The sequence below is a fragment of the Melanostigma gelatinosum genome (genome assembly GCF_949748355.1).
Source record: "Melanostigma gelatinosum genome assembly, chromosome: 12".
NCBI lineage: Eukaryota > Metazoa > Chordata > Actinopteri > Perciformes > Zoarcidae > Melanostigma > Melanostigma gelatinosum.
Genome location: NC_136645.1, coordinates 5,544,723 through 5,568,878, shown reverse-complemented (window position 1 = coordinate 5,568,878; position 24,156 = coordinate 5,544,723). Strand labels below are relative to the sequence as shown.

General features: G+C 41.1%; 1 protein-coding gene across 3 annotated transcripts; it reads left to right on the top strand.

The window, feature by feature from the left end:
- The first annotated feature begins 682 nt into the window (after nucleotides 1–682).
- Nucleotides 683–14,217, top strand: pcgf5b (polycomb group ring finger 5b). 3 transcript variants are annotated; one of them, XM_079279617.1, is made up of 10 exons: nucleotides 683–853; nucleotides 3,571–4,002; nucleotides 4,219–4,370; nucleotides 4,749–4,845; nucleotides 5,452–5,507; nucleotides 6,662–6,721; nucleotides 7,170–7,345; nucleotides 7,587–7,685; nucleotides 8,494–8,583; nucleotides 13,836–14,217. In XM_079279617.1, exons 3-10 carry the CDS (start codon nucleotides 4,256–4,258, stop codon nucleotides 13,881–13,883), a joined length of 741 nt encoding a protein of 246 aa, XP_079135743.1. In that variant the 5' UTR covers nucleotides 683–853; nucleotides 3,571–4,002; nucleotides 4,219–4,255; the 3' UTR covers nucleotides 13,884–14,217. The 3 variants fall into 3 exon arrangements, with proteins under 3 accessions (XP_079135743.1, XP_079135741.1, XP_079135742.1); XM_079279615.1 differs by having other exon boundaries at nucleotides 3,571–4,370; XM_079279616.1 differs by lacking the exon at nucleotides 683–853 and adding an exon at nucleotides 1,032–1,057 and having other exon boundaries at nucleotides 3,571–4,370.
- The last annotated feature ends 9,939 nt before the right edge of the window (nucleotides 14,218–24,156 follow it).

Below are 24,156 nucleotides of genomic sequence, written 5' to 3'. Positions count from 1 at the left end.
ACATGAGTAACTGATGTACGTACTGAATGGTAATAAGGAGTCTCGGACAAACAGAACCTTCCATAAGGTCTAACGTTGTGTCCTTATTCAATCCCAGAGGAGATTGAGTAGCCCATATAAAGGTCTGTATTTGATGCTTTCCCATGCTCAGTATCTTGTTAAGAAATTGTGCTGAAACGTCTGAACTGTACTTCATACATTTTTTGGGAGCATTAATCATTTTCTCATAAACTTGACTTTTCATGCTATATGGCCGAAATATGATTGATCTGTTATAACAGATGAGGGCAAGTGGCATAAATGACACTTGTTTGCATTTTATGTATGTGAGTGATGTATTTTGTGGTACCTGTACTGTAGCACATTTTAAATGTTGATTCTTGACTTGATCTGCTATTGTAGTCGTACTTTGTATGATGCATGAAAATGAAACCAAACCAAACTTGTTTGAGCTGCCTTCACTCCATCCCTGTTCATCACTACACACATGAGAGAGTGTGTGTGTGTGTGTGTGTGTGTGTGTGTGTGTGTGTGTGTGTGTGTGTGTGTGTGTGTGTGTTGTAGGCCAATAGTCACTCAGTTACACAACCGCTTTCAGTTTCCGAGCCCTGCCTGCCTGCCTGGTGGCTCCCCGCCCACCGCTGCTCTCTCTGCTGCCTGCTTGCTTGCCTGCCTACTCGACTGCCTGGCTGCTGGGCGGACTGGGGCAGATCCGAGCCGACCAGTTCCGCGTTCTCTCCTCACCCAGTGCACGGACCGGAGTGAACAGGAGAACCGGGCAGTGTCATGGTGGACATTCCTGCCCAGGCGCGGCATCCATAACTCCGGGGGCAGAGGGAAAGTGTGGACGGAGGTGAGGAATGTGTTATTATTTCTTATTATTTCTGCGCGGATGACGAATTCATCAGCCGACGTCGGTCGCGATACGTTACAGCCAAACTTTGACGCTGCTGGCTGGACCTCCTCTCCCTCTCTCTCTCTCCACCCCTCCCTCCCCCTCTCGCTCTCTCCTGAAACGCAAAGTGCGTCGCCGTGCACACTCACATGCGGGATTACGGTATGTTCACGCAAACGGCGAATAACCCGCGTACAGTGCGCTTCCCGTTGGTGTCGTTAAAAGGCCGTGGAACGAAGCTTTGCAACTTTTACTGTCGATACGTGCTGCGTGCGCGCGTGTCTACGTGTGTGCTCGAGTGTGTAGATAGATGGGTAGAGCTGCGACACGCGCGTATGCTTGCGCGCGTTTGAACGTATTGGCTATAATGTATCGGCGTATGTCACTGTAATGTGCGTGTGTCGTCCATTGATGTTGTTTTGACACAGGTGACGTAGACCGTGACGCGCCTCAACGATGAGATAAGCAGATCCGCTGCATGTGAATAAATAGCACGCCTGTGCGCGCGCCACTGTGCCTCATTGACGGATACTGGGGGTTTCAGAGCTGCGCACTTGAGATTTTTCCAGCGACACACGCTAAAAAACACGCAAGCGTCTGGAGTCGAGTACACAACATGTCCTCTGTGTGTAGTTTGTTTCTTCAGTGAGTAAGCTGCCTGGAGCCAGCTCTGGATGTGTTCAACACTGTTTACACACCTGACGTCGACGTATGTGTGACGTCGTTTCGAAATGATGGAAGTATGCACATGAGAATAAAGTAGACCCCAAATTAAAGTAGTTCTGGGAATATTACTGTTGGGACCTATTATGTTTGCAGCATAGATCGTGGATATAAAATGAGCTACAATTTACAACAACTAATGCCACAAATGAACACCCACATCAACATTTACTTTTATTAATTTGAGATGATTCGTCAAATTAAAATAAGTTGAACAAATAAAAAAACAAATGTAACGTTTTATATCAAATCTGACAGTGAGTCAATGTTATGACTTAGTTATTGATAATGATAACTTTGGCTGAGTAAGTCAATTATGTAGCCATGCAGTTCTGTTGCCTCATCTCAATACACAGAGCTGTACCAAGAAATATCTGTTTGCCTGTTTTGACAGATTTTGATTTATTCAATTTTGATTAAATGGATTAAGGGACAGGTGAGGTATATTTTCTTGTGGTAGCTGGAATTTTAAAATTATTTCTTCGCTTAAAAAAAAAGGTTTGGCACATGTATCCCATAATTGTCGATCACTCTGAGTATTTCAATTCTTGGTAGAGTTTAAGCAGTTACCAGAATTGAGCTTATCGGAAATATCTAAAGAAGGTGCAAAGTTTGGCACAATGTTTCAATTTCAAGTGCATATTTCCCAAACATATAAATTTACAATATAAAACAGACTCATTGCATATGTAGTCAAAATACTACTTTGTATCCTAGACTCAGTAATTATGCTATTAGACGTACAATTGAAAAAGTATCTTGAACATGTGACTTAATTCACGTTAAGAAATTCTCTAGTACGGAGAAGTATGTCATCTCATTTTGAAATATAACAGTAACGTATAACAAAAGACTTATTGACTTCATTGCTTGGTCTCTTCATGGTGTGCACATATCTAAAGAAAGCAGACAGCACACATTGGCAGGTATATTGTTTATGTCACCATACTGTTCTATGGTATTTAGAGCAGCTATTTGAGCCCTTATACATACAGTATTCACGCAGGAGCTACAGTATCAAACTCTATTTTGACAGTATTCCTACAGTGACGTATAGTTTGTCTGTGATAAGCAGCGGTGAGTTGTTCCTGCTTCATTGTGTTGACTTCTGGCACAATCATATGTTGTGGTATCCCCCTAAAAAAAGAGGTAAACCCACCAAAACTCATTTTGCATATTGGTTGCATTCATAGTAAAAATGGAGTAAGAAGAGCCAAACTGGTGTTGGATAAAGTCAATAAATACAACCTGCCTGCCAAACTGTTGGTGATGATAAATACAGTAATTACACAACAAGTAGGAGAGAACAAACCAAAAAGCAGGGGAAAGAATAAAGATGCACAAGCATTACAGTACAATGATGATTGTGTACACCCTACAGCTGTATCGATATCGAAAAATAGTCTGAAAAACCTGCAAGTTAAAGTCTTAGAACCATAAACCACAGCATTAAAGGGTCATAATAATAGACCCTAACCCTAAATACTTAAAAAACCTGCGTTCATGTTTGCCCGACATGTAGCTTCCTGTGGTGAGCCAGGAGTTATACAATCTTTTGAAGAGATCTAATCCTCACGACTCAGTAAGTCAGTAAGGTGTCTAGATTTAATCACTGCCCTTTAAACTGACTGTGAGCCAGTTCACAGCCTGAGATCGTCATATGGAGCTTGTCTGGTTGTTGATAATATTCCCGTTGTTGAAGGCGGTATTACGCGTCAGAGAGCAAACAGTCATTCCTCAAAAATCACTGTTATATTTCATTTAGTCTTTGTTATTCAGTTATAAGGGACTCTATAGACATTTCAAAATGTTCCCTTTGAATGTTTTTTATTGTGTCTTAAGTTGTGCATATGTCTGTAAATATCTTCATGAATATATCTTTCAGTTCCAGTTTTTTTTATCTGGACTCTGCACACAGCACACTTCCTTATGTTTGTTTCTATTGTCTTCAGGTAACTTGAGTTTGAGGTTAAAAGGTCACCCGACGGTCCCATGTCACCATGTGCCACTAGAAGGACGTCAACAGCAGCAGCAGCAGCACCATGATGATGAATGAACTGACTGGGATGAGGCCGACTACGCAGAGGTCTTTGGCCTCACTGTCGTCAGCTGACCTCTGACCCCTCATGGATTAAAAATGGCACTTTGGCTGAGACGGGGAGGGAAGCGCGACGTCTTACTCTCCAGGAATTCTGGGACTTCAACAAACGCGGTTGTTTGAAACAGGATTGCGCAGACTGGACAAACCTGGTGTCTCCTTTTTTGTTTCAATGGGAGTAACATGTTTCAGTGAAGATGGAATAAGTTCTGTGTGGGAGATGTTGATGAAGAAAAACTGATCACAAAATAGAAATTGGGTCAAGGATGGAGCAGGATTTTACACAGTAGGCTCTCTCATTTCTCTCATAAATTGTGGATAACGAACATTTGTATGCACTAGCCTGGACTAACATTAGCCAGTGTTGGTGAAGATACCAAACTTTGACACCCAATATTCGCCTGTAACTGTAATCTTTTCCATTCCTTGTCGTTGTGAATGGACGTCTGACTCTCCTAAAGCTTCCCTTCAGCTTTAAACTGTAACTCTGACTCCTGGTTAGTATCTCGCTGTAGCTTTGCTAAAAAAAGACTCCAAACATGGCTGCCACAGGAAGGAAGCACTTGGTGAGGGACTTTAACCATTTCATCACCTGCTACCTGTGTCGAGGTTACCTGATAAAACCGACCACGGTCACCGAGTGCCTGCACACCTGTGAGTGAAACAACAGACACTTTTTCTTTGTGACACTACACGTTTCAATGAAACCAATGGCAGAAGACAGTTTGACATCATGTGGTTTGTTTGGAATTGTCCCACAGTGCATTGTGTGAACACATTAATAGCTTGTTACCTAGCAAGCTAACCCACCTGCAAACAAGCTTGTGAGTGAGCAAACTAGCGATAAGTTAGCTAACCTGCTAATGAGTGAGATATTAAGCTAACTAGCATGTGGTTGTCAAGTGCAGATTTCTTTCTTTCATTTCTTTGGAATCCTTAAACAAGATGACGTCAAACTGTCTTGACAAAGAGTAGCCATTAGAAATACCAATTTAACCTCAATAAGTTATGTTTATGTTGTTTCTCCTGCAGTCTGTAAGGGCTGTATTGTGCAGCACTTTGAGGACAGCAATGACTGTCCTAAATGTGGCATTCAGGTCCATGAGACCAACCCTCTGGAGATGCTCAGGTAAGATGTCATTCTTTCTTACCTCTTTTATTTGAATGAGCTTATTTCCTCTTTTTTTCATTGGTAGTTTGTCACCCTTCACTTTCTTTATCCTTCTTTAATGCTCTTTCTCTTCGGCTTAAAAGAGATTCAGTCGCTAAAAATGGGGTTTTCAACGCTTAAAGTAACACAAATTGAATTCCATTCATCTCCATTTGATTAGTGGGCCCCCTGGTCCACCTGCTATGTTCTGGTCTTTCTACTCTTTGATCATCTCATCCTTCCCTTATCACCTTATCTAAGTCTTCTTATCCTTCTGTTTGTCTCTTTATCTTATTTGCTTCCTATTCTTCATTCATGTTTCATTCTCATTTGTCATCTGCTTTGTCTTATACCACAACTACTCATCTGTTGCACCAACTCATTCTCCTCTCTATTATATCTTCCTTTTTGCTCTAATCTTGTATTCCTTCTTGACTTCTTCTCTTTGCTTCTTCTCTTTGCCCACCTGATCCCGCTCTCCTCTACCTCCACTGCTGCTCCCCCTCTTAAACTCCTGTCACTTTAAATCATCACGCAACTTCCTCTTCACCTCCTTCTCACACTCTTCTCTCTCCATATTCTCAGGTTGGACAACACCCTGGAGGAGATCATTTTCAAGCTGGTGCCTGGACTCAGAGAACGTGAGCTTGCCAGATGGTTTCATCAATCTGTCTTCTCAGTTTGCAGTCCATGGTTAATGATATGACTATTCATGGGGGGGTGGGGGGTGGGGGGTGGGTGGGGATTTCTTTTTGTAAACAACAGCACTTTGAACACATTGTTTTTTATAAGGCACATATTATTATATACTGTACTTACATACTGTGCTAAGCAACATCCGGATTAACATTACAGTAACACATGAACACATGCCTGTTCTCATTTTAGAAGCTCGTAATTAATCAGACCCAATGGCCTCAAATGATGCTGGGTTCAAACCTGCATGGCCGAAAAGCATGTTGAAGTGCTTTTGAGCAAAACAGAATCCCTACAAGCTCCTGGGCACTGCTCTGCAGCTTTGATCCAAGAAGCCAAGTCAAAATGTCGAACTAAAGCTGTGATGGTGCTGTCATTTTATGACTCCATAACTTCACCTCCGGTGACGGAGCGCTCTGGCAGCCGATTGATGGAACAAACATATTGTATTTTAGTGGCGCTCGTGTCGCTCGGCCAAGTGGTGTAAAAATCAGTATCGTATGAATTCTGTTTCATGGTTTTTGAAGAGTAGACTGTTGTTGTTTTTCTGTACCTGACACATGTCATGTCCATGCAGAGGATTTCTTTGCACTATACATTAAAATCAAGCTAGCTTGACCTCATTTGGCATTAATACAATTTCTCTTTTCATTGTTCGTTAGAGGCTAGAACATACTTCATACAGAGTGAAATAAAAGTAATTGAATTCCCAGAAATACCACAGTAGATAGAAACAACAACACAAATGATTGTCTCTGTTGCACTATAGTTCTAAATGGGTCTGTTATAAAATATATATATTATCCATACGCTTCCGGCTACCCAGACAGTGCTTTATGATTTGTATTTCCAAATGAGTGAAGGTAGCTCATATAAGACAAGAAATTCCACTGTAGATGAATCAGTTATGGCAAGGCAGCCTATTGTCTGGACAGAATGCATACTGTAGGCTATTTTACAAGCTTGCGTTCGTCTTTATAATGGGTTCTCTTACTGTAATTTAGAACTGTATGCAAAGGAGCTTGTATGCATTCTCCATGCTGCTTTTTAACACTGTCTTTTTAACTGTTGTTCTGTTTTATCTGTTTATGTGAACCAGAAGAGGAACAGCAGGAAGTGGAATTCTGGAAGAAGAACCAACCCAGAGAAAACGGCCAAGGTAAGCCGTCCGTCACATTTAAACTGTGAATATAATTGAACCGTATGATTTTAATGGATGAATATACAGTCACTATTTTGCTGGCTGTTAGTACCAGGAGAAACACTGGGATGTGTAGCAATGTCAGGTATTGTGCATGCAAATCATGTTACAGTTTTTTGTCTTCTTCCTCTTCGAGGAGGCAGAAGTAAAACAAATAGATGAGGGAAGTTTTGACACAAGCTTTGTACAGGGCAAATATTGTCATTTATCTACTTTTAATCACATCATTATCATGACATTTTGATACTTTAATTCTCTCTCAAGAAACTCAATTTTCCCTATTCAAAGAAAGATTTTAGTGGCTCACATCTCACTTATTAACACGCTAACGTGTGTGTGTGTGTGTGTGTGTGTGTGTGTGTGTGTGTGTGTGTGTGTGTGTGTGTGTGCTTGTCTCATACCATAGCAGAAACTGTGAGGTGTCAGCGGATTGGACTGCCTGATGTTGGAGACGACTATGGTGGAGGTGGTGATGATGATGACGATGGCGGCGATGAAGATTACCACAGGAGTGACCCTCAGATAGCCATCTGTCTGGACTGCCTACGCAACACGGGACAGTCGGAGGAGAGCACTGTCACGGTGTGTGTGTGTGTGTGTGTGTGTGTGTGTGTGTGTGTTTTATTGATTATATGTGCAACTTTTTCATCAGGAAGTGTTTTGATAATCAATCAGCCTTAAAACAGCTTGGTTTGCAAATGCCTCCAAGCTTCTTAGACAGTTAGTAACTAATCTCTTGTAAAGGTTTGAATGTGTTTTGGGGACTTTAGTTACCTCTCTCATTAGATTGGAGTGTAATGGAATTTGTCTCTCGTCCGTTTAGGATTTGATGAAGAGGTTCATCCGCTGCTCCAGTAGAGTCACAGTGGGAACAATTAAGAAGTTTCTCAGTCTTAAACTGAAGCTGCCTAGCTCTTATGAGGTAAGGAACAGATTCATTGAAAATTCAAATTAAGGTCCGCACACTGCAGCTCCTTTAACAGTTAAGCTATATGTTATACGATGCAGACATTTTATTATTCAAACACTCTGACTTTATGATTGAACTGGTCTCATATAGCCTAAAGTTTATTGCCAATTTTCAATCATGGCTAACTGGCTCGGTGACTTGACCACCAGCAACATTACCTAAACTCTGTGAGTTTATAGCAAAATAAAGAACATTCATCTGAACAAATATTGTCAAATGCTTTATTATTAGCCAGTGCAATGGTTGTGATAGCTACAGACTCAAAAACCCCAAAAGTGATCAAGCTGCCACACAGAACTATGAAACAGCCAATCCAATAAGTATACTTGTCAATTAAAAGATAACACAAAAATACAATTAAAGTAAAATAACCAACAAATGTCCCACTTTAAGAAAATAAACAAAACAGCCAAAGAATGAAACCTGAACCACTCTTTAAAAAAATCAGTCAGCTTGGATTCAAAAGTGACGGCTTCCACATTTGCTTTAGATTGAGCTTGTCTTTCAGTGCAGCCTCCCACGCATTACCGCAGTCAACTTCCCCTCTTCTTTCATTTTGTGCATCAGGGTTACGATTTCTTTTCAATTTTCATTTCCTTTGTCAATTTACGTGTCATATCACCCGTTGAGGTTTTGGCACTTTGATCCTTTTATTAAACTAAATTGATTCTTTAATCTTTTTCTTTAATTTTGTTTTAGAAAAATAATTAAATGTAACTTATTTCTGATCCTTTTTTTTTTGTTCTTCTGCTGTGTCCAGCTGGATGTGCTGTGTAACGGAGAGATCATGGGAAGAGATCACACTCTGGAGTTCATCTACATGACCCGATGGAGGCTACACGGAGAGAATGTAAGGCTGTCACCCTCACTTCCTGTTTGTGTGTGCGTGCTCATGTGTAGATGCACTGGAGCAGTGAAGTACTGGTTAAATGACTTCTCCATTCTAAATCATTTTTGCAGGAACAAAGTTTTTATTCAAATAATCTGTCATCACTAAAACTCTCTTTCAAGATTCTTGAAAGAAAGTTGTGCTCCCTTTAATGATCAATGTCTTAGACAGGTACACGGAATATTCCTTTCACTTATTCAAAGCCTTGATTCTGTCCTTCTGACTACACACTATATACTCAAGTGCCACAGGCTTCCATTCTGTTTGGTTTCTTCACCACTGTGAACACTGTCAAAACAGACAAATTCTTGCTCAAGAAACATCTTCTGTCTAAAATGTGAATTGGTCCTCACAAAGATAGAAGCACTAGAACACACACACACACACACACGGCACCAGGAGGAGTTGTCCTGTTCTCACACTTTTCGGTCCGCTCTGGTTCAGAGAAACGCCTGATGGTTTTATCTAGAATGGCAGATGCCGTGGAGAAATCCCATTCACTCGAGGTGAAGGCTCTGAATTTGAATGTATTTGAAGCACTGAATTTGAATATGTGAAGATGGCTTGTTCAAAGCAAAACAGTTTGTGAAGGTTTTTCATCATCGAGCTTCTTTGTCAGCACAATCTTTCCTTAGCAGTGTTTCCTCCGCCCCCACTTTGCCCACAACACGCATGCGCCAAAACAACAGACAGAAATCAGCCCGTCAGAATTATTTACGTCCCTCCTGGTGAGTCAGAAGGATAAACACCAAGAACTCCTGTCCGGTTGAGGATAAGGCGAGGAGAGGAGTGACGGAGAGGGTGAGAGAGACAGATACGAAGCATGAAAGTCAGGAATGGAGACAGAAGAGGGAGAGAAAGAAGATCCGAGTCATTCATGAGTCTCATCCTGCTGACAACTACGCAGCTTGACTTTCTCCCTCTGACGCTGAGACACACAGAGGCCGGTCAGGATGGCTGCACTCACATGGGAACGAGGAAAATTCATCTTTTACCACTCAGCGTCTCGGGATGCCATTTAGCCAGAACAGGACACTACCTTCTGATTGCCTTGATGGTGATGAGAAGAAAAAAAAACATGCATACTCTCTCAAAATGTATCTGGGAAGCACTGTTGTCTGTGCTGACTGGGTAATGAACACATTCTGATGCCTGTTATTGTTGACTGGCAGTTAATTATATCGTTGAGCAGTTCAGTCTGTTTGTTCAGTTTGATTTCTGTTTAAATGAACTGTCATGTGTTCCAAAAATATTAGATTAGATAACTAAATTGTCACTAATATAAATTGCATCAGTAAGAAGTTCTACCATTGAATACTTTGTCCTAGCAACCCTAAAGCAAATGTGTTTTGGGTCAAATGTAATTGCTATCTGGTCTAAAGGTCTTCCCCCCCCCCAGGACTCAAGACCGGCCCCGAGAGCTGACATAACGAGTGGAACAGCAAAGTTTGACTTCACAGTATAAAATTAGCCTTTTCATCCGGTGGTCTTCTGCATCCATGGTCCCATATGAGACAGCGCTTTATCGTTTCCTTTAACCCCGCCTCGGTCCAGCCTCGGTCCAGCCTCGTTCACATGAATAGAGGAAAGAATCCAATGACACAAATAAGAGCTGTTCAAGTGTTCATACTGGGAATCCAGAAGTACGAACACCTCCACAAATACAGGCATCAACCAATCACGTTGTGCGAAGAGGGTTGAGTTCTTTATGAAACAACATCACGGAGGTGCCGTAGTCCAAACCAAGTTGGTGTTATTACTCCTTTAAAACGTTTGACCGTGACAAAAGGCAGCACAGACCATATTACACTCCTGTGCTTAACTTTCACAATAAAAGCCCTCGATATGTATTCACAGGCGAGAATTTCAAATTGTGTGTGTCTAAACAACATACTAAATGCCTAAATGTTAGATGGCCGTGTTGGATAGACTGAGCCGTCCCAGATAGTCCCTCTCTGTGTACTCTGTTCGGATGGAGGTCAAACCCCTCTCAGATTAGATTAGAAAGAGCACTCTCATTGTTTTCAACCTCAAACGGTATTTCTGAGATCAGGTCACTGATTGCAGCTGTGGCGGTCGTTCCATCCCTCCTTCTTATTGAGAAGCAGTGGACTCACCTCGTCAGCACAAATCAGTTTCAGGTGTTGGCTCCGTTTCTTCAGAAGCAGGAAGGTTTTCTGTCTGGATGATGGATGATGGAGCATAACTTACAAATGAAACACAAAACTCTTTTCTAAACACCTTCAAGCAAATGGTCCCGCCAGAGAATGCTGAACCTCTTCACTACCTCAAACACAGCACACTCTCAAGATGTGGAGTTTAAAATACGGCTTTTTTTTTTAATCGGAAAAAAATCCCACTGAGACAGAGAAAACCACATAATGTGTCTAATTTCAAGAGGACATCATTTGTTAAAGTGCAGTTTAGTTGCCACGAAAACAATTATTCTCATATCAGACATCCTAATCAGAAATCGAAATCTATGAAATGTTTTTGCAGATTATCATGCTTTTTCTCGACTAAAAGTATTCCAACTCAAACAACAAAATACCTGTATTTTTCCTTGGGACAAGAGTTATAATTCACATGCATATTAGAGGTCTTTGTCATTAAAACTTAATTTGATAACTTAAGGCATTTGAAATGAAATGACTGATACCGTTGTTTTTGTTTTGTTTTCCTACAGGCACGTTGTAGAATCACTTTATTATCTCAACAATAAAAAGATGCCAGGGTGGCACTGACACCCACAAAATGTAATGTCTGATTCACACATTTATTTTAAATTATTTCAAATCCTTTATTGAATCAATCTATTTGTTGCCATAAAAAACTGTTATCAATATGCAGCAATGTGTGCAGAAAGTTGGATCAGCATTCGTCCCAGTCCTGAAATGGGTATCGGGCTACTGAGCCCTCTGACAAGTGGCATCATTCCCTAACCGTTGAGTAATGTACCTTTAAGCAGCCTTACATTCCGACACTCACCCAAGCAAAGAGCAGACACTCAGCGGCGTGACCCGGCCTTAAACCTACACCATCTACTCGGGTTAAACCATCTCGACGGGCAACCCCACTGCAATGAGAACCTTTCTCATGAATCATGTCCCTCGTCCTTGATAAATAATATCAGTTTTACATCCGCAAGGTGAATCACTGCGTAATCTGACAGCAGGTCCACGTTGAAGCTATAGAAGTGTGTACTCTTCAGAGCCACCTTCCTGGAGATTTGCTGGTGCTGCAGGTTGGAAGGTTCTACAGTCGTCATTTTGACACGACAACAAAATCCCTTAAAAGTAGCTGACAGCTGAATCTGTTACCGCCGTATAATTCAAGTGTTTTGGAGTGAAAGCGTGTCAGAGATGCAGGTACAACGGCACAGCGAGAGGCTGCTGAGGCTGGATTCAGTGTTGTTCTTTCTTTCCGAGGCATGATGCAGCAAAATGCAGAAAGCCAGAGGAGATGACAGCAGCTGTACTCTGCTGCACCAGCAGCCTCGAGCAGCCAGAAATAGTAGACAGGCTCCAGAAACAGGAGACCGAGTCTTCACTCTGCAGCTGCTTTCACAAACATCCACTTTTTGAATTTTTTATGAAAAGGGTAGCTCACATCTTTTGACTCTTTACAACCAAAGGAGGCACGATGTACAAGTTGTCCTCATTGACATTTCTGTTAGTTATCCAGAATGATGGATGAATTACTGAAAGAGCCACAAGGCCAAGGCTCATCTATATATGAAGAGAGTGTTAACTTTTGAAAAACTGAAGGTACAACCTAAACTTTCACCATGAGAATGCTACATGACAGATATTGATAGACAGATATTTGGCCTGCTGTACTCTGTATTTGACATTGTGCAATACCGGCTCCCAGACGCAACATAGCTACAATGTTATTAAAATTTAAAATACATAATATTAATATGTTAGTGAACATTTTAGTGAAATGATCAGTATAAGGGACATTTCTCAACTTGCCAAATACGTACATGAGCAAGGTTTCCTCATGATGTTGACAACAAGATCTTTCTTTGAATACAGCCATAGGTGGCTAGAGTGGTTGAAATCATCGTTAGACTGATTTTGATTAAAGTCTGTTATTGTGTTTGTGTTATACCCCTCCCCTTTGGGAGTGGGTATTTTCTTCTAACCAATCAATGGCAAGAGACGTATCCGTCTGACTAACATCATTTGGAACAGTTTATAGTTTTCATGTTGATGAATTAAATCAATTAAAATGTGTTTTGTCCTTTAAGTTGAATAACAATAACCTGGACAGCTGCATTGATCTCATCCAAGCTGGTCACAGTCTGTCTGTTTTATCTGGTGAATGTGGCAGAGCTGTCACTGAGCACAACACCAGACCCATTGAAATCACTTCAGAAATCTGAGACTGGTTATTGTTATGAAAGCACTGACGTGCAAACATATGGTTCGACTGTTCCATTGTTCAATGCACCAAATATACACGCATAGGCTTTCTATTTTTGTCTGGAATCAAAAGCTAAACCTAAATACATTGGGATAAGCAGGCTTGCTTCTGGATTCAGATCTGGGAGAAAGAAATGCTCCATTAAAGCTAATAGAAAGAGTGGCTTGTTACACAGCCCTCTGTATTCCACAGATATCGAATGATAAACTTTTCAATTGAGCTTCAGCAGAGCGAGCAGCAGCCTTTATTACTTTTTTTTCCATATATGGCTCTTCTGCATCAGACACTTGGCTTCTATCCTGGCAGAGCAGAACCAGGTCGATCCTGGGCGGTTTAATGGAAACGGGTTCACATTCTTCTTCGGCTCTGAATTCATGAAAACCTGCAGTTTGACGTCAGATGGAATAGGAGTCGCCCGGTCTGTCTTTCGCTCTGTCTGACTTCTTATGGCTGCAAATCGAACTACTGGAGATTTGTGTGAGTGTGAGTGTGTGGGTGTGTGTGTGTGTGTGTGTGTGTGTGTGTGTGTTTCAGCATGTCATGTGGAATTGGGTTGAAAATACAGGTTGTTGATGTAACAACTGTTCTTGCACCTTTTTTAAAAAATTCCAAAAGCCTGTTTAATAAACGATACCCTGCGCACAGAATGTTCTAGCTTTAGTGATTCAGTATCTAATTACTGGCCTCAGTGTTCCAGCAGCTGTGTGGTGAACGTTTACGGTTTGAAGACCAAAAAAGACAGATTGTCTCCTCTGAAACACGTTTTTCTGTCTCTCCCTCAGACATATCCCATGGTCCTTGAGTACCGCCCACGAATCGACTTTGGCTGAACCACAGCTGCAAGAAGAGGACCACACACACACACACACACACACACACAGAGACATACACACACAGACATATGCAGACGTACATAACAAGTGTAGAAAACATGAGGAGCACCTACATCTGCACATGGACAAACACAATTACACACATGCCCACAATGTGCAGAGAAAGAGAGATTTAAATGTATTTTTGTACAGCCAATGATGAAGTGCATACGTTGTCATGGTAAAGGGGTTTTATGCTACATAGAATAATATATGCTGTTATATATGATATTTTTAAATGTTTGTGCCTAAAAACCTGTTGAGATCAAATGAAGTTTGACCATGTCTTCACTTTGCCTGTCTAACTCTGTAGATTAAATGTTGATTTTCTACTGTTTGATGCTTGTTTCTATGTCTGCCTCTGCAGTTGGATTTTATCGCATTCACTCTCACTATCTGGAGGTGTGGCAAATAGAACTAACAGTCAGCCTAAAACTTGTACGCTTTATCTGGGTCTGAGACATCATATCGATCAGAGATCTTCGCTGAGAGACACCCTCCAATGAAAATCATGTTTTTAACCTTGTTGATATGTCCATATGGTGTTTTTTTATACACATTATGAGGAAAATACGCAGTCAAACCCATGGCTGTGCATTTCTGCCCTGCAGTGTACCAATAAGTCAGACAGCCAGGGTTTAATGAGTCACATACCTAAGACACCAATCCAGTCAACTTGCGGGTGGTCCAAAAGTCCAAATGAAAGGTGCACTTTCCATTGAAAAGGCCAAAATCATTCCCATCCCTATTTTCAGCCGTCGCTGCTCTCACTGCTCATTTTGTTTTTGGTGACTCAAAGCTCAGGGAGTCATGAGGGCAATAACGGGAACTGAGTGCTGCTCTGCCACTTGCAAGGAGGTGACTGACAATGATTATCAGCAATTACATGCAACCATTTATCGATTAAGGTCTTTTTTTAACGGGACAGTCAAATATTAGTTTTTACCGTGGAATAAATGACAATGCACACACACATACAACATGTTTTAAGTGGGCAGGGTTAGACAGAGAGTATCTCACCAAACCATGTCACAAGGTAAAGAATGTTAATGTCTGAATTTCCAAATGAAGAGAATAGCAGGAAGGAATCTAAGTGCACACAAACACACACACACACACAAATACACCTCAAGACGACTACACTGCAGCAGATCATAGCATCCGTACTGACACCTACAACTGTGGGATTGCAGACTCACACACATGCATACTGTACACACCTTCACAGGCTCATGTCTACGCTTTCCTCAAACACACACACACACACTCGTCCTTCCAGCTGCTGGTCTTGCCCTTGCAGTTGGTTTTTCGTGTCAGTTATGTCGGCCACAGGTCCCCGTGGGTCTTAGCAGGACTCAGTGACCCTCAGCATTGTAAAACCCACTGGGGCTATGTGAAAGGTGAATGGAAGGCAAAAGTCGACACATCTTGATCGATACAAGAAGTTACCAGCTCACCTGCTGAAACACTTAAACCACACTGACCCACCGGTGGGTTTCCTTTGCACAGTACACGAGAATTACTCAAACAATGAAATGCAACAAATTGCTGGGTCTCACGTCAAAAGTCAAAACTGAATTTGTGGTTAAAATGACATACGGAATGAGTACGGAATGACTCAAACTGCTTTGAATTTCCTTAAAATTCTGTCTGCTTTGTGTAAATCAAGTTCTACATTTCCCAGAATGCAATTCATCAACCTTCTGCGGGGGTCTGAACTTCTCTCTCGCTGCTGTGGTTTTGTTATGCATGTGCGTGGAGAGTAATAATGAGCTTCATCAGTACTGAAAGTAACAACAACAAAGCAATAGTGTTTCCATCTGTGAAGAAGTGAAAGAGAGAGTTCCTGTCTCCGTACTCAGAACACAACCTGCCCTCTGGTTCAGTGAAGCTGCTGTCTGAAGGCAGATCAGTTCCACTTCTTCTTTGATTCATTACAGGTGCTCAAACTTAAATCAAACAAAGGATTGGGTGAAAAACTGAAACGGACTCTTTGTATTGATGACGTGGCAACAACAACAGGGTCTGTCACCATTTCCTAACAAAGCACAGACAAAGCAGACTAAAAAAGGGCAACGAATTAAAAGATCAATGTAAGCACACACGATTACTCAGTCATAAGCCAAACTAGTTCAACATCAACACAACACAAATAACACAGCCATGAATAAATGCATTGATTAACTTAACTCAAGGGTGGTTCACAAGCTTTTTCCAGAGCTTTTAACCAGATCTCATGGTCTGACTCAATCAACTAATGAAGATTGTGAAAACTAGTAAGTAGACCTTGAGTTAAGATGTATCTAATTTAATTTCACATCATATTCAATCTGTTTTAAATTACATACAATAATATATACTTTGTATTTGTTTGTGTTGCTATAATAGAATCATGTATAAACGTTGAAGTAGCAGGTTAAAGCATGACTCTACAGTGGCAAATTCAAGCCATTCATTCAATATAATTAAATGATCAGAGCACAAAAAAACATCCATAGAAAAGGACGCCACAGTAGTTACTTTCTTAGGAGGCGACAGAAGATAATGCAAATTTCTTCAATCAAGACGAAGCTATTATTTCTAAATCAAAAAAATTAAAAAAACAATATGTGAACAAGAGTCATCTCTGAACAACCACAACCTCATCGATCCGTTCTGATAAAGTAATACTTCAGACTGACTTCAGTCCAGTTTCTAAAGACATCCTTTGTCACATCACACTGGAGGCTGAAGCGGAGTCCTTCAGCTCTGGACTCCTGCCGTCTGTCGGACAGAGAGAAGCAATGCAGTGGTATCAGTGGCATTGAAGGCAAGCAGTAACTGGCACGAGATACGACTTTGTTTCATCCCTGCAGCTCAGGTGGACCGACAACAGCAGCGGTCACCGCTGAGCTTCAACCTTGGATCCAGCCATGTCCTTCTTTTATGAATATATTATCCTCGGTGTGATTCTACTGCAGGTGCAAAGCTGAATAACACATTTGTCAGTGAGATTCTTGACCTTGGATACACTCCTTAGTATAATCTGTGAGAAGATGAAAATGTGCACACAGAATCATGAGTTATTTGTAAGAGTATTTATTTCATAAGAAGTTCAGGAAGCAGATGTGTTAGCTTGCTAGCATTGGAAGTACAAGAGAGTGCAATAGCTTCACTTGCAAAGTTGATGCAAAGGCATTAACCACCAAAGATCGTGACTGCAACCTAAACACTGGTGACTCTCAACCGGATGCGTCCGTTGTTGTAGCTGTCCTTGTAAGAGCCTCTAATCAATTTAAAATACATACTCATCAGTGTTTATTTTCCACACCAACCATTTAGGTAAACTACTAAGAGCAACCACAGACACAATCGGCTGAAAGTCACCAGTTAACACAGTAACGTGATCATGATCATGCTGTTTGAATGTTGATTCTGATGACTGAACATGCAAAAACCAGACATTTTGATGCTTTTAATTGTTAATGCTTGCTAACTTGTCTGGTTGGCTTGGGTGAGAACCACTTCAGCTGCCAACATGTACACGCATGTCTTTGATGACCACTGTAACAGGGTCTATTGGTCAACAGTTCATATTTGAGGATCACCAAAGTTGAGCTCAACTTGAAAAATAAATGAATGCAGAGTCACTTCGCCAACCCGAGCAAATCCACTAATCACTGCAATCCCATTGGAACACTTAAAGTTGGCAACAAAATTCTGACGTGGCCTTAGTAAAACCAGTACGTTTCAATGCACCTGATTTTAAGCACATTTCTATTTGCCGCATTCGAAAACCTGGTTGGAATTGTCAGGAACTTGCCACACTGTGATATCAGAGGATGTATGTGTCATGGTTGCAGCTTCATGACGCTACTTCGCCCTGAGACCATCCTACCACTGGGTATCAACACTCAACACAGATATCGATGTGTCAAAGGGCCAAGAGCAGATGGCACGGGACGTCCCGTAGCCAGAGCGGAGCTGACACTGAGTCACTGACACTGAGTGTTTGTTGAATCGCGTGCCCTTGTGTTGATTATTCAGTCCACGGACTACCCAACTCTAACTCTAACTTTTAGTGGCCTCTTGTTTTAACAGTCATGGTAGCGGCAACAGGCGACAACGCAGCGGCAGTGTGTGTTCTCGGGCTGGGCGTGCTGATCCCTAAGTGGGAGTGTTACTTCTGCAGTAGCACTTGTGACAGACAACTGATGTCACCAAAGGTCGTAAATATTGATCTGCTTTTATTTCAAGTCATTTCTATTGTGAATCAATATGAATAGAATGATGAAATGAATAGAAGATGACTGTATCCTACTGGTGGGATGAGGTATGAGCTATTCATAACATGAACATGTAAGTTATTACAGGCATTACAGGAGATGGTGTGTGTGTGTGTGTGTGTGTGTTTGTGTGTGTGTGTGTGTGGGGGGGGGGGGTGTCTTGTACTTCTGTCTATTTAAGGATTTAAGGACCAATTTGACTTTTAAAAAGAGGATGAGGACATTTTTGGAAAGTGAAGACATCTTTAGGCGTGGCGTGAGGATTAACTTTGGCCATTTGTGTTTGATGTGTATGAGGTCATGTATAACTGTGTGACAGTGCTGCAGTATGATGAATGTGTGTTAGCGGACCCATGTGTAACCGTAAGTTAATGTCAAAGCGTCTGCGTCAGTTTATGTGTGACCATTTGTGAGACATGCATGTATGAATGTGTGTTTAAAAGTGCTAAATTACAATTTCAGAACATATCTATGATTGAAGGATTGTCTCTAAAAGGCTCTCAACATGGCGACGGCTGAGCCGGCAGCTAGCAGCTAGCGGTGCTAACAGCACGAGCAGTGCAAACAACAGCAACGGTTCTGCCAGCAGTACCTAATGTTTCCCGAGGGGGGAGGGGGGTCCGTTATAGCAGCCTTGTTATACATCCTTGATGGCCAACGTGGCCCAATACAAGAATGGCCTCAATCTGGCATTCTTGGTTGCCAGAGACATGTCAGGCTCATTCCTCATCTCTCAAGTACTTAAGAATAATTTAAGGTGCTTGTAGTTGAGTTTTTTCTGGTGGAAATATTTTCTCAATTGCATTTCTAACAGCTTTAGTTCGTCACATTAAACTGACATGACTTCATTTTGCCTATTCCCGTATGTGAGGGTTTTGCTGGACATACTAGGAGTGTGTTAGCGACGGTCATGACGACAAGCAGGGCAATTGACTCAGCACATGGCTCAACGACGACAGCCATTTGTGGGAATGTCATGTTGGTGTACTGAGCCAGCTAGCTGGCGGTCAGGATGCCAGCGGAGTGACTGCATGACTGCAGATGGCTGCAGGTCAGAGGTCCTTCAGATGTAACAGGCTGTGAGGGCTCAGGAGGCGGAGGATACAGTACATGAGAGAGCCTGCCGAGCGTGTGATTTTTGATACTGTTCAGTGCATGTGTGACTGATGGAGTGTGTGGAGCACATCTATGAGAACTTGCTACAAACTGAAAGAAAAACCGAGAAACCCTTTACATGTACTCCTCAACTGTATAAGTTGTTGTTTACTGTCTCAAAGGAGTCGCTCTCTGTCCCGTGTGTCCGAAATAATGAATTATGCAAAAGTGCTTCTCTATATTCTGCTCCAACCTAGTGGGAGCAGCAGCAGCAGGATGATTTAAGGTCGAACGAGGCGCTCTCTCTCTCTCTCTTGGTGAGTTTGAATTGTGAAATAAGGACCTTGTGGCAGATTCAATAAGGAGCTGTCCTTGCAAAATGTAAATGAGTCTGGCCTGTGAACCTGCTGATTTGATCCTGGGCTGATGCCTTCTAGAGGACCCCTGTGGAAGGATTTACTTAGTTTACCTTTTTACCCAACTTTTAATCAAGGATATTTGTTATTCTTCATGAATTTACTTTTGTTTTCATGTGACTTTTACCCACAGCTTTGATGATTTGTTTAGCCTGGTTTTCATAGGCAAAGAGATGCAAATGCTGCCTCGAAGTGTCTTGTTTCTTTTTGTTCAGTGTATCATTACGAGTAGTGACTCACTGTACATACAGTTTACAATACTCAGAAAGTCCTCATAATCTCTGTTAAATACAACTCAAATATTTCAACGAATATGTTTTCATGTAAGAGAAAGACGGTGACCAAAGTAGCCATGGACAGAAATAAACCATGTAATTCAGATATAAAAATGTATTTGTAAGAGGCCAAAATATATTCACATCCCATCAGCCGAGATGCTGACAAGAATGTGTGTGTGTGTGTGTCACTGAGCCACACATGCTTTTCTGGAATAGAAAGATGACATAATGCTCTGACTTGCAGCCTGATGATAAAGAAGTGTGTGTGTGTGTGTGTGTGTGTGTGTGTGTGTGTGTGTGTGTGCGTGCGTGCGTACGTGCGTGCGTGTGTGTGAAAATAAAGATTTTGTGACTGAAAAAGGAAATGGGAGATGAGCGAAAGTGTGAAAGAAAGGCGTGTGTGTTCGCCATGTGAGATCTACGGTGCCATGTGCGTGTGTGTGTGTGGGGGGGTGTGCGTGAGTGTGTGTTTGTGTGTGTGTCTGTGGGTGGGTGTGACTCTGTTTTATGGCAGCAGGTGTGTGACAGCATGCAGTATATGTGAAATATGCTGTTACTTCCACGCCCATCTAACTTTGTCCGAGCAGGCCATTGTGTGTGTGTGTGTGTGTGTGCGTGTGTGTGTGTGTGATTGGGAATTTATATTCTTGAAGATTTATACACTTTAGTCTTTTGTTGCACTTTGTGCTGCCTTTAAACCCCATCAGACTCAAAGACACAGATCTTTACACTAAATGCATGGTCTTAAATATCCAACCTGTTTGAAACGGCAGCTAACATTCACAAACGGCTATGCATATATGCATATGTTTGTTTGATCGTGATCACAGAATAATTATTTTGTGCTCTTGTTGATCCAGCTTTTTTTTCTGACTGAAGCTGCAACCAAACGAGCGACCATGTCATCCTATTCTATTTAATATTCCGATAGGAACTGATACTGTGCTTTACAGTCAACAGTTAGTGTGTAACATATATAGTGACTTCATATCCGACCTGAATTGATCTTTGGTTTCTTTTAATGTCATCAACAATCAGAAAATGTTTTTTTTATCAAATAATCAAGAGAAGAGAGGTCAATAACAATAATTATTCTGAGATGGAAATTGATAACAGTTAAATCCTTGTCCTTGTTTGGATAAATGGGAATTACAAATAGTATCTGTGTGACGTCTTTTGTGCAGGGTAGTCTATACCAGCACATTATTGGAGCAAATCTGCTGCCTTCTGCAATAAAGAATCGGGATGAATTTTTATCAAACGCAACTTTTTTCTCTAGTTAAACCCAAAAGGCAACAATATATGATGTCATGAAACAGCTCCGTTCTTTTAGACGTAAATGTTGAGAAAATGTGTTATGTGTAGATTATGCCAAATACCCCATCCCATCCCCAAATACCTCATCCCAAAAATAAATGATGGTGAATTTAGATGGAGAAGATGTTTTTATGATTTCATCTACAGGTACAAATTAGTATTCCACATGAGAATGAGTTTACACAACAAAGATGTTTTTTATTTTTTTCATTCTTTTATTTTAATTTGGAAGAATCATTATAATATATCATTTTCAGTGGGTTTCAGTGGATTTAATTAATTGCCTGAAGCCAAAATACCAATAATATCCAAGAGGATTTAAAAGGGTTTGTGGATTTTCATTCATATGCTGACTAGCGATTGTGTAATCGTACTCAATGACTTTGAGCGAGTGTGTATAGCTGCAGTCCTCTCCACACATTGAGCTGTTTGCCTTGACATATGGCTGCTGCGTGATCAGGTTTCAGCGACAGAGATCCGTCTTTACATAATCGTCTATAACTGGATCACTTTCCAAGATCTGAACATGTCAGTCGGACATACAGTACCTGCACACGCGCCCCTCAGGATTCTGCGAATCATCGTCATCGTGAACATTCACAGCTAAAGGAATCCGTGACATCAATAAGTCAGACCGTTCACTCGAGTTAACTTTCAACTTGTCTTTGCATGCAGATAGTTTTGTTCGTGTTACATTTCTGCCTCCCAACAGAATTGAGCTGAGTAGAATTTATCTTGTAGCACTCACAGCTTTGAAAAATGAAAATAAAAAGAAGCAGCCATGTTTCAGAATCAGTGTATTGGTTCAGGATCCTCGTCAGACCCCTCACGGCACGGTGTTCATTATTTTCAAGTGTGAGATTTCACTCTCACGATTTTTACAAAATAATATGTTGAGCTTGTGCTCGCCAGAAATAAAATCCCATTCATGTATGGTGGTGGCCACATTTGGTGTTGCAACTTCCGGCAGAATCATAAAAGCCTTTTTCTCAGAAGCAATTATTTAAAAAAGAGCAACTTTAAAACCGTGAATACTTTCTTTCTGGGATTCACAGATACTTTAATCTATGGGCGGAGTATTTACGTCCAGTGAGCAACGCTGGGAACAAAACGCAGTGGCATAGAAACGTTGAGTAGTTCTCCTTCATGCACCAATGTTGCTGTGCCAGCTACAAGGGAATACTTTGAATACCAACACCGGTTCAGCAGTTTACTTTTCGTCCAAAATAAGGAGGTGTTGACTTACAGATGTTTTTGTCATTAAATCTTGTGCCGTCCAATTCAACTCAAGCTAATTCTTATTTTTAAAACTTGTACGGCTCTTTTGGGGTCAAGCTCTGCTCGTCTCCTTCCTTTCCGTTTCTGATCTGGACCTTTGCTGTATTTTGGATGCTGCAGTTTGAAATGAGTCGCCTCGGTCACAGTTTAGCATCTCCCTAATAAAGCTCATGGTGATTAGTTGAATCAAATGTTTGATGTCAAAAGTTTAATTCATTAGATAAAGAATACTTGTCTGAATAGCATGTGATTCCAAACACAGTTTAATTGTCAGAAGGATGTATGGGAAGTGTGTTCACCTAGAACTTCAGCTCACTGCAGTTCAAAGTAAAGCAATATGGTTAAAAGTGTAAAATTGACTGATTTTAGTTTTTGGGGCAAAGAGAATATGTTATCAAGACTTTTGTTTGTGATAATGGTGAAGATAAGGAGTCTAGTGTGCAACATTCTGCTGATCTCTTTGTGGGGGACTTATAAGGACACCACCTACAGTATAGACTCTTAGTCTCATTGTTTTCTCATTCATTGGACCAATGAATACAAATCACACCTAATATTAGTCTGAATCAAACATGGGTCGGTGTTTAAAGCATAGTCTCACAGATGGCCCAGCAGGTGCATCACACACACACACACACACACACACACACACACACACACACACAAACACTGGACTCCAACATTAGAGCAGTTTGATGTGTGTGATTAATTAGATCATATTTCTACAGCAGCAGGAGGCTGTAAATAGGTGGTAATGTGAGGCAGTAAATGTCTGAGGGACAGACAGGGACGCTAACAAGAACACACACACACACACATTTGATCTACTGTACTCTGGAGGATCCGAGTTGACACAGTAACCTTAACCCTAATATCCTAATTTCTTATTTCTAAAAGCCTCAAAGTCAAAACTCAAACTGGTTCTCATGAAGACAAGAGCGCACACAAATTCATGTTTTCATGACTTTTGGGGTCATTACATTGACTTATATTCATTTTCTGGAGATTTACCCGAATCATAACCGCTATCACCCTATTCCTAATCCTAACCCATAACCTAAACCTAAATCTAAACCTAACCTTAAACTACGTTTTTACCCTAAAATGAAATTATTTACTTTACGGGAACGTGCAGTCTGTCCCCATAAGGAAGGCAAGTCCCCACAATGTCACTGTGTAAACAGATTTATGTCCACACAAGTCATGAAACCATACCTTCACGGACACATGTTCACATTTTCATGACTTTTGGGGACATTACATTGAATTAAATCAATTTCCCGGAGTGTTACCCAAACCAGAACTGATACCTTTACCTAACACTTGCTTTATTCTTACCTAACCTCAGAACAAAGTCTTCACCCTTTAATTGAATGCTTTACTTGAGTGGGACGTGCATTTTGTCCCCATAAGGAAGGCGAGTCCCCACAATGTCACTGTGTAAACAGATTTAAGTTCTAAAAACATGCCCACACAAAAACACACACTCACAAACAGACAAACACATGACAAACATAACCATATCTATTGAAAAACTTTATCTGAAATGAAAAATCCACAAGGCTCATCACGCTCACCAAGT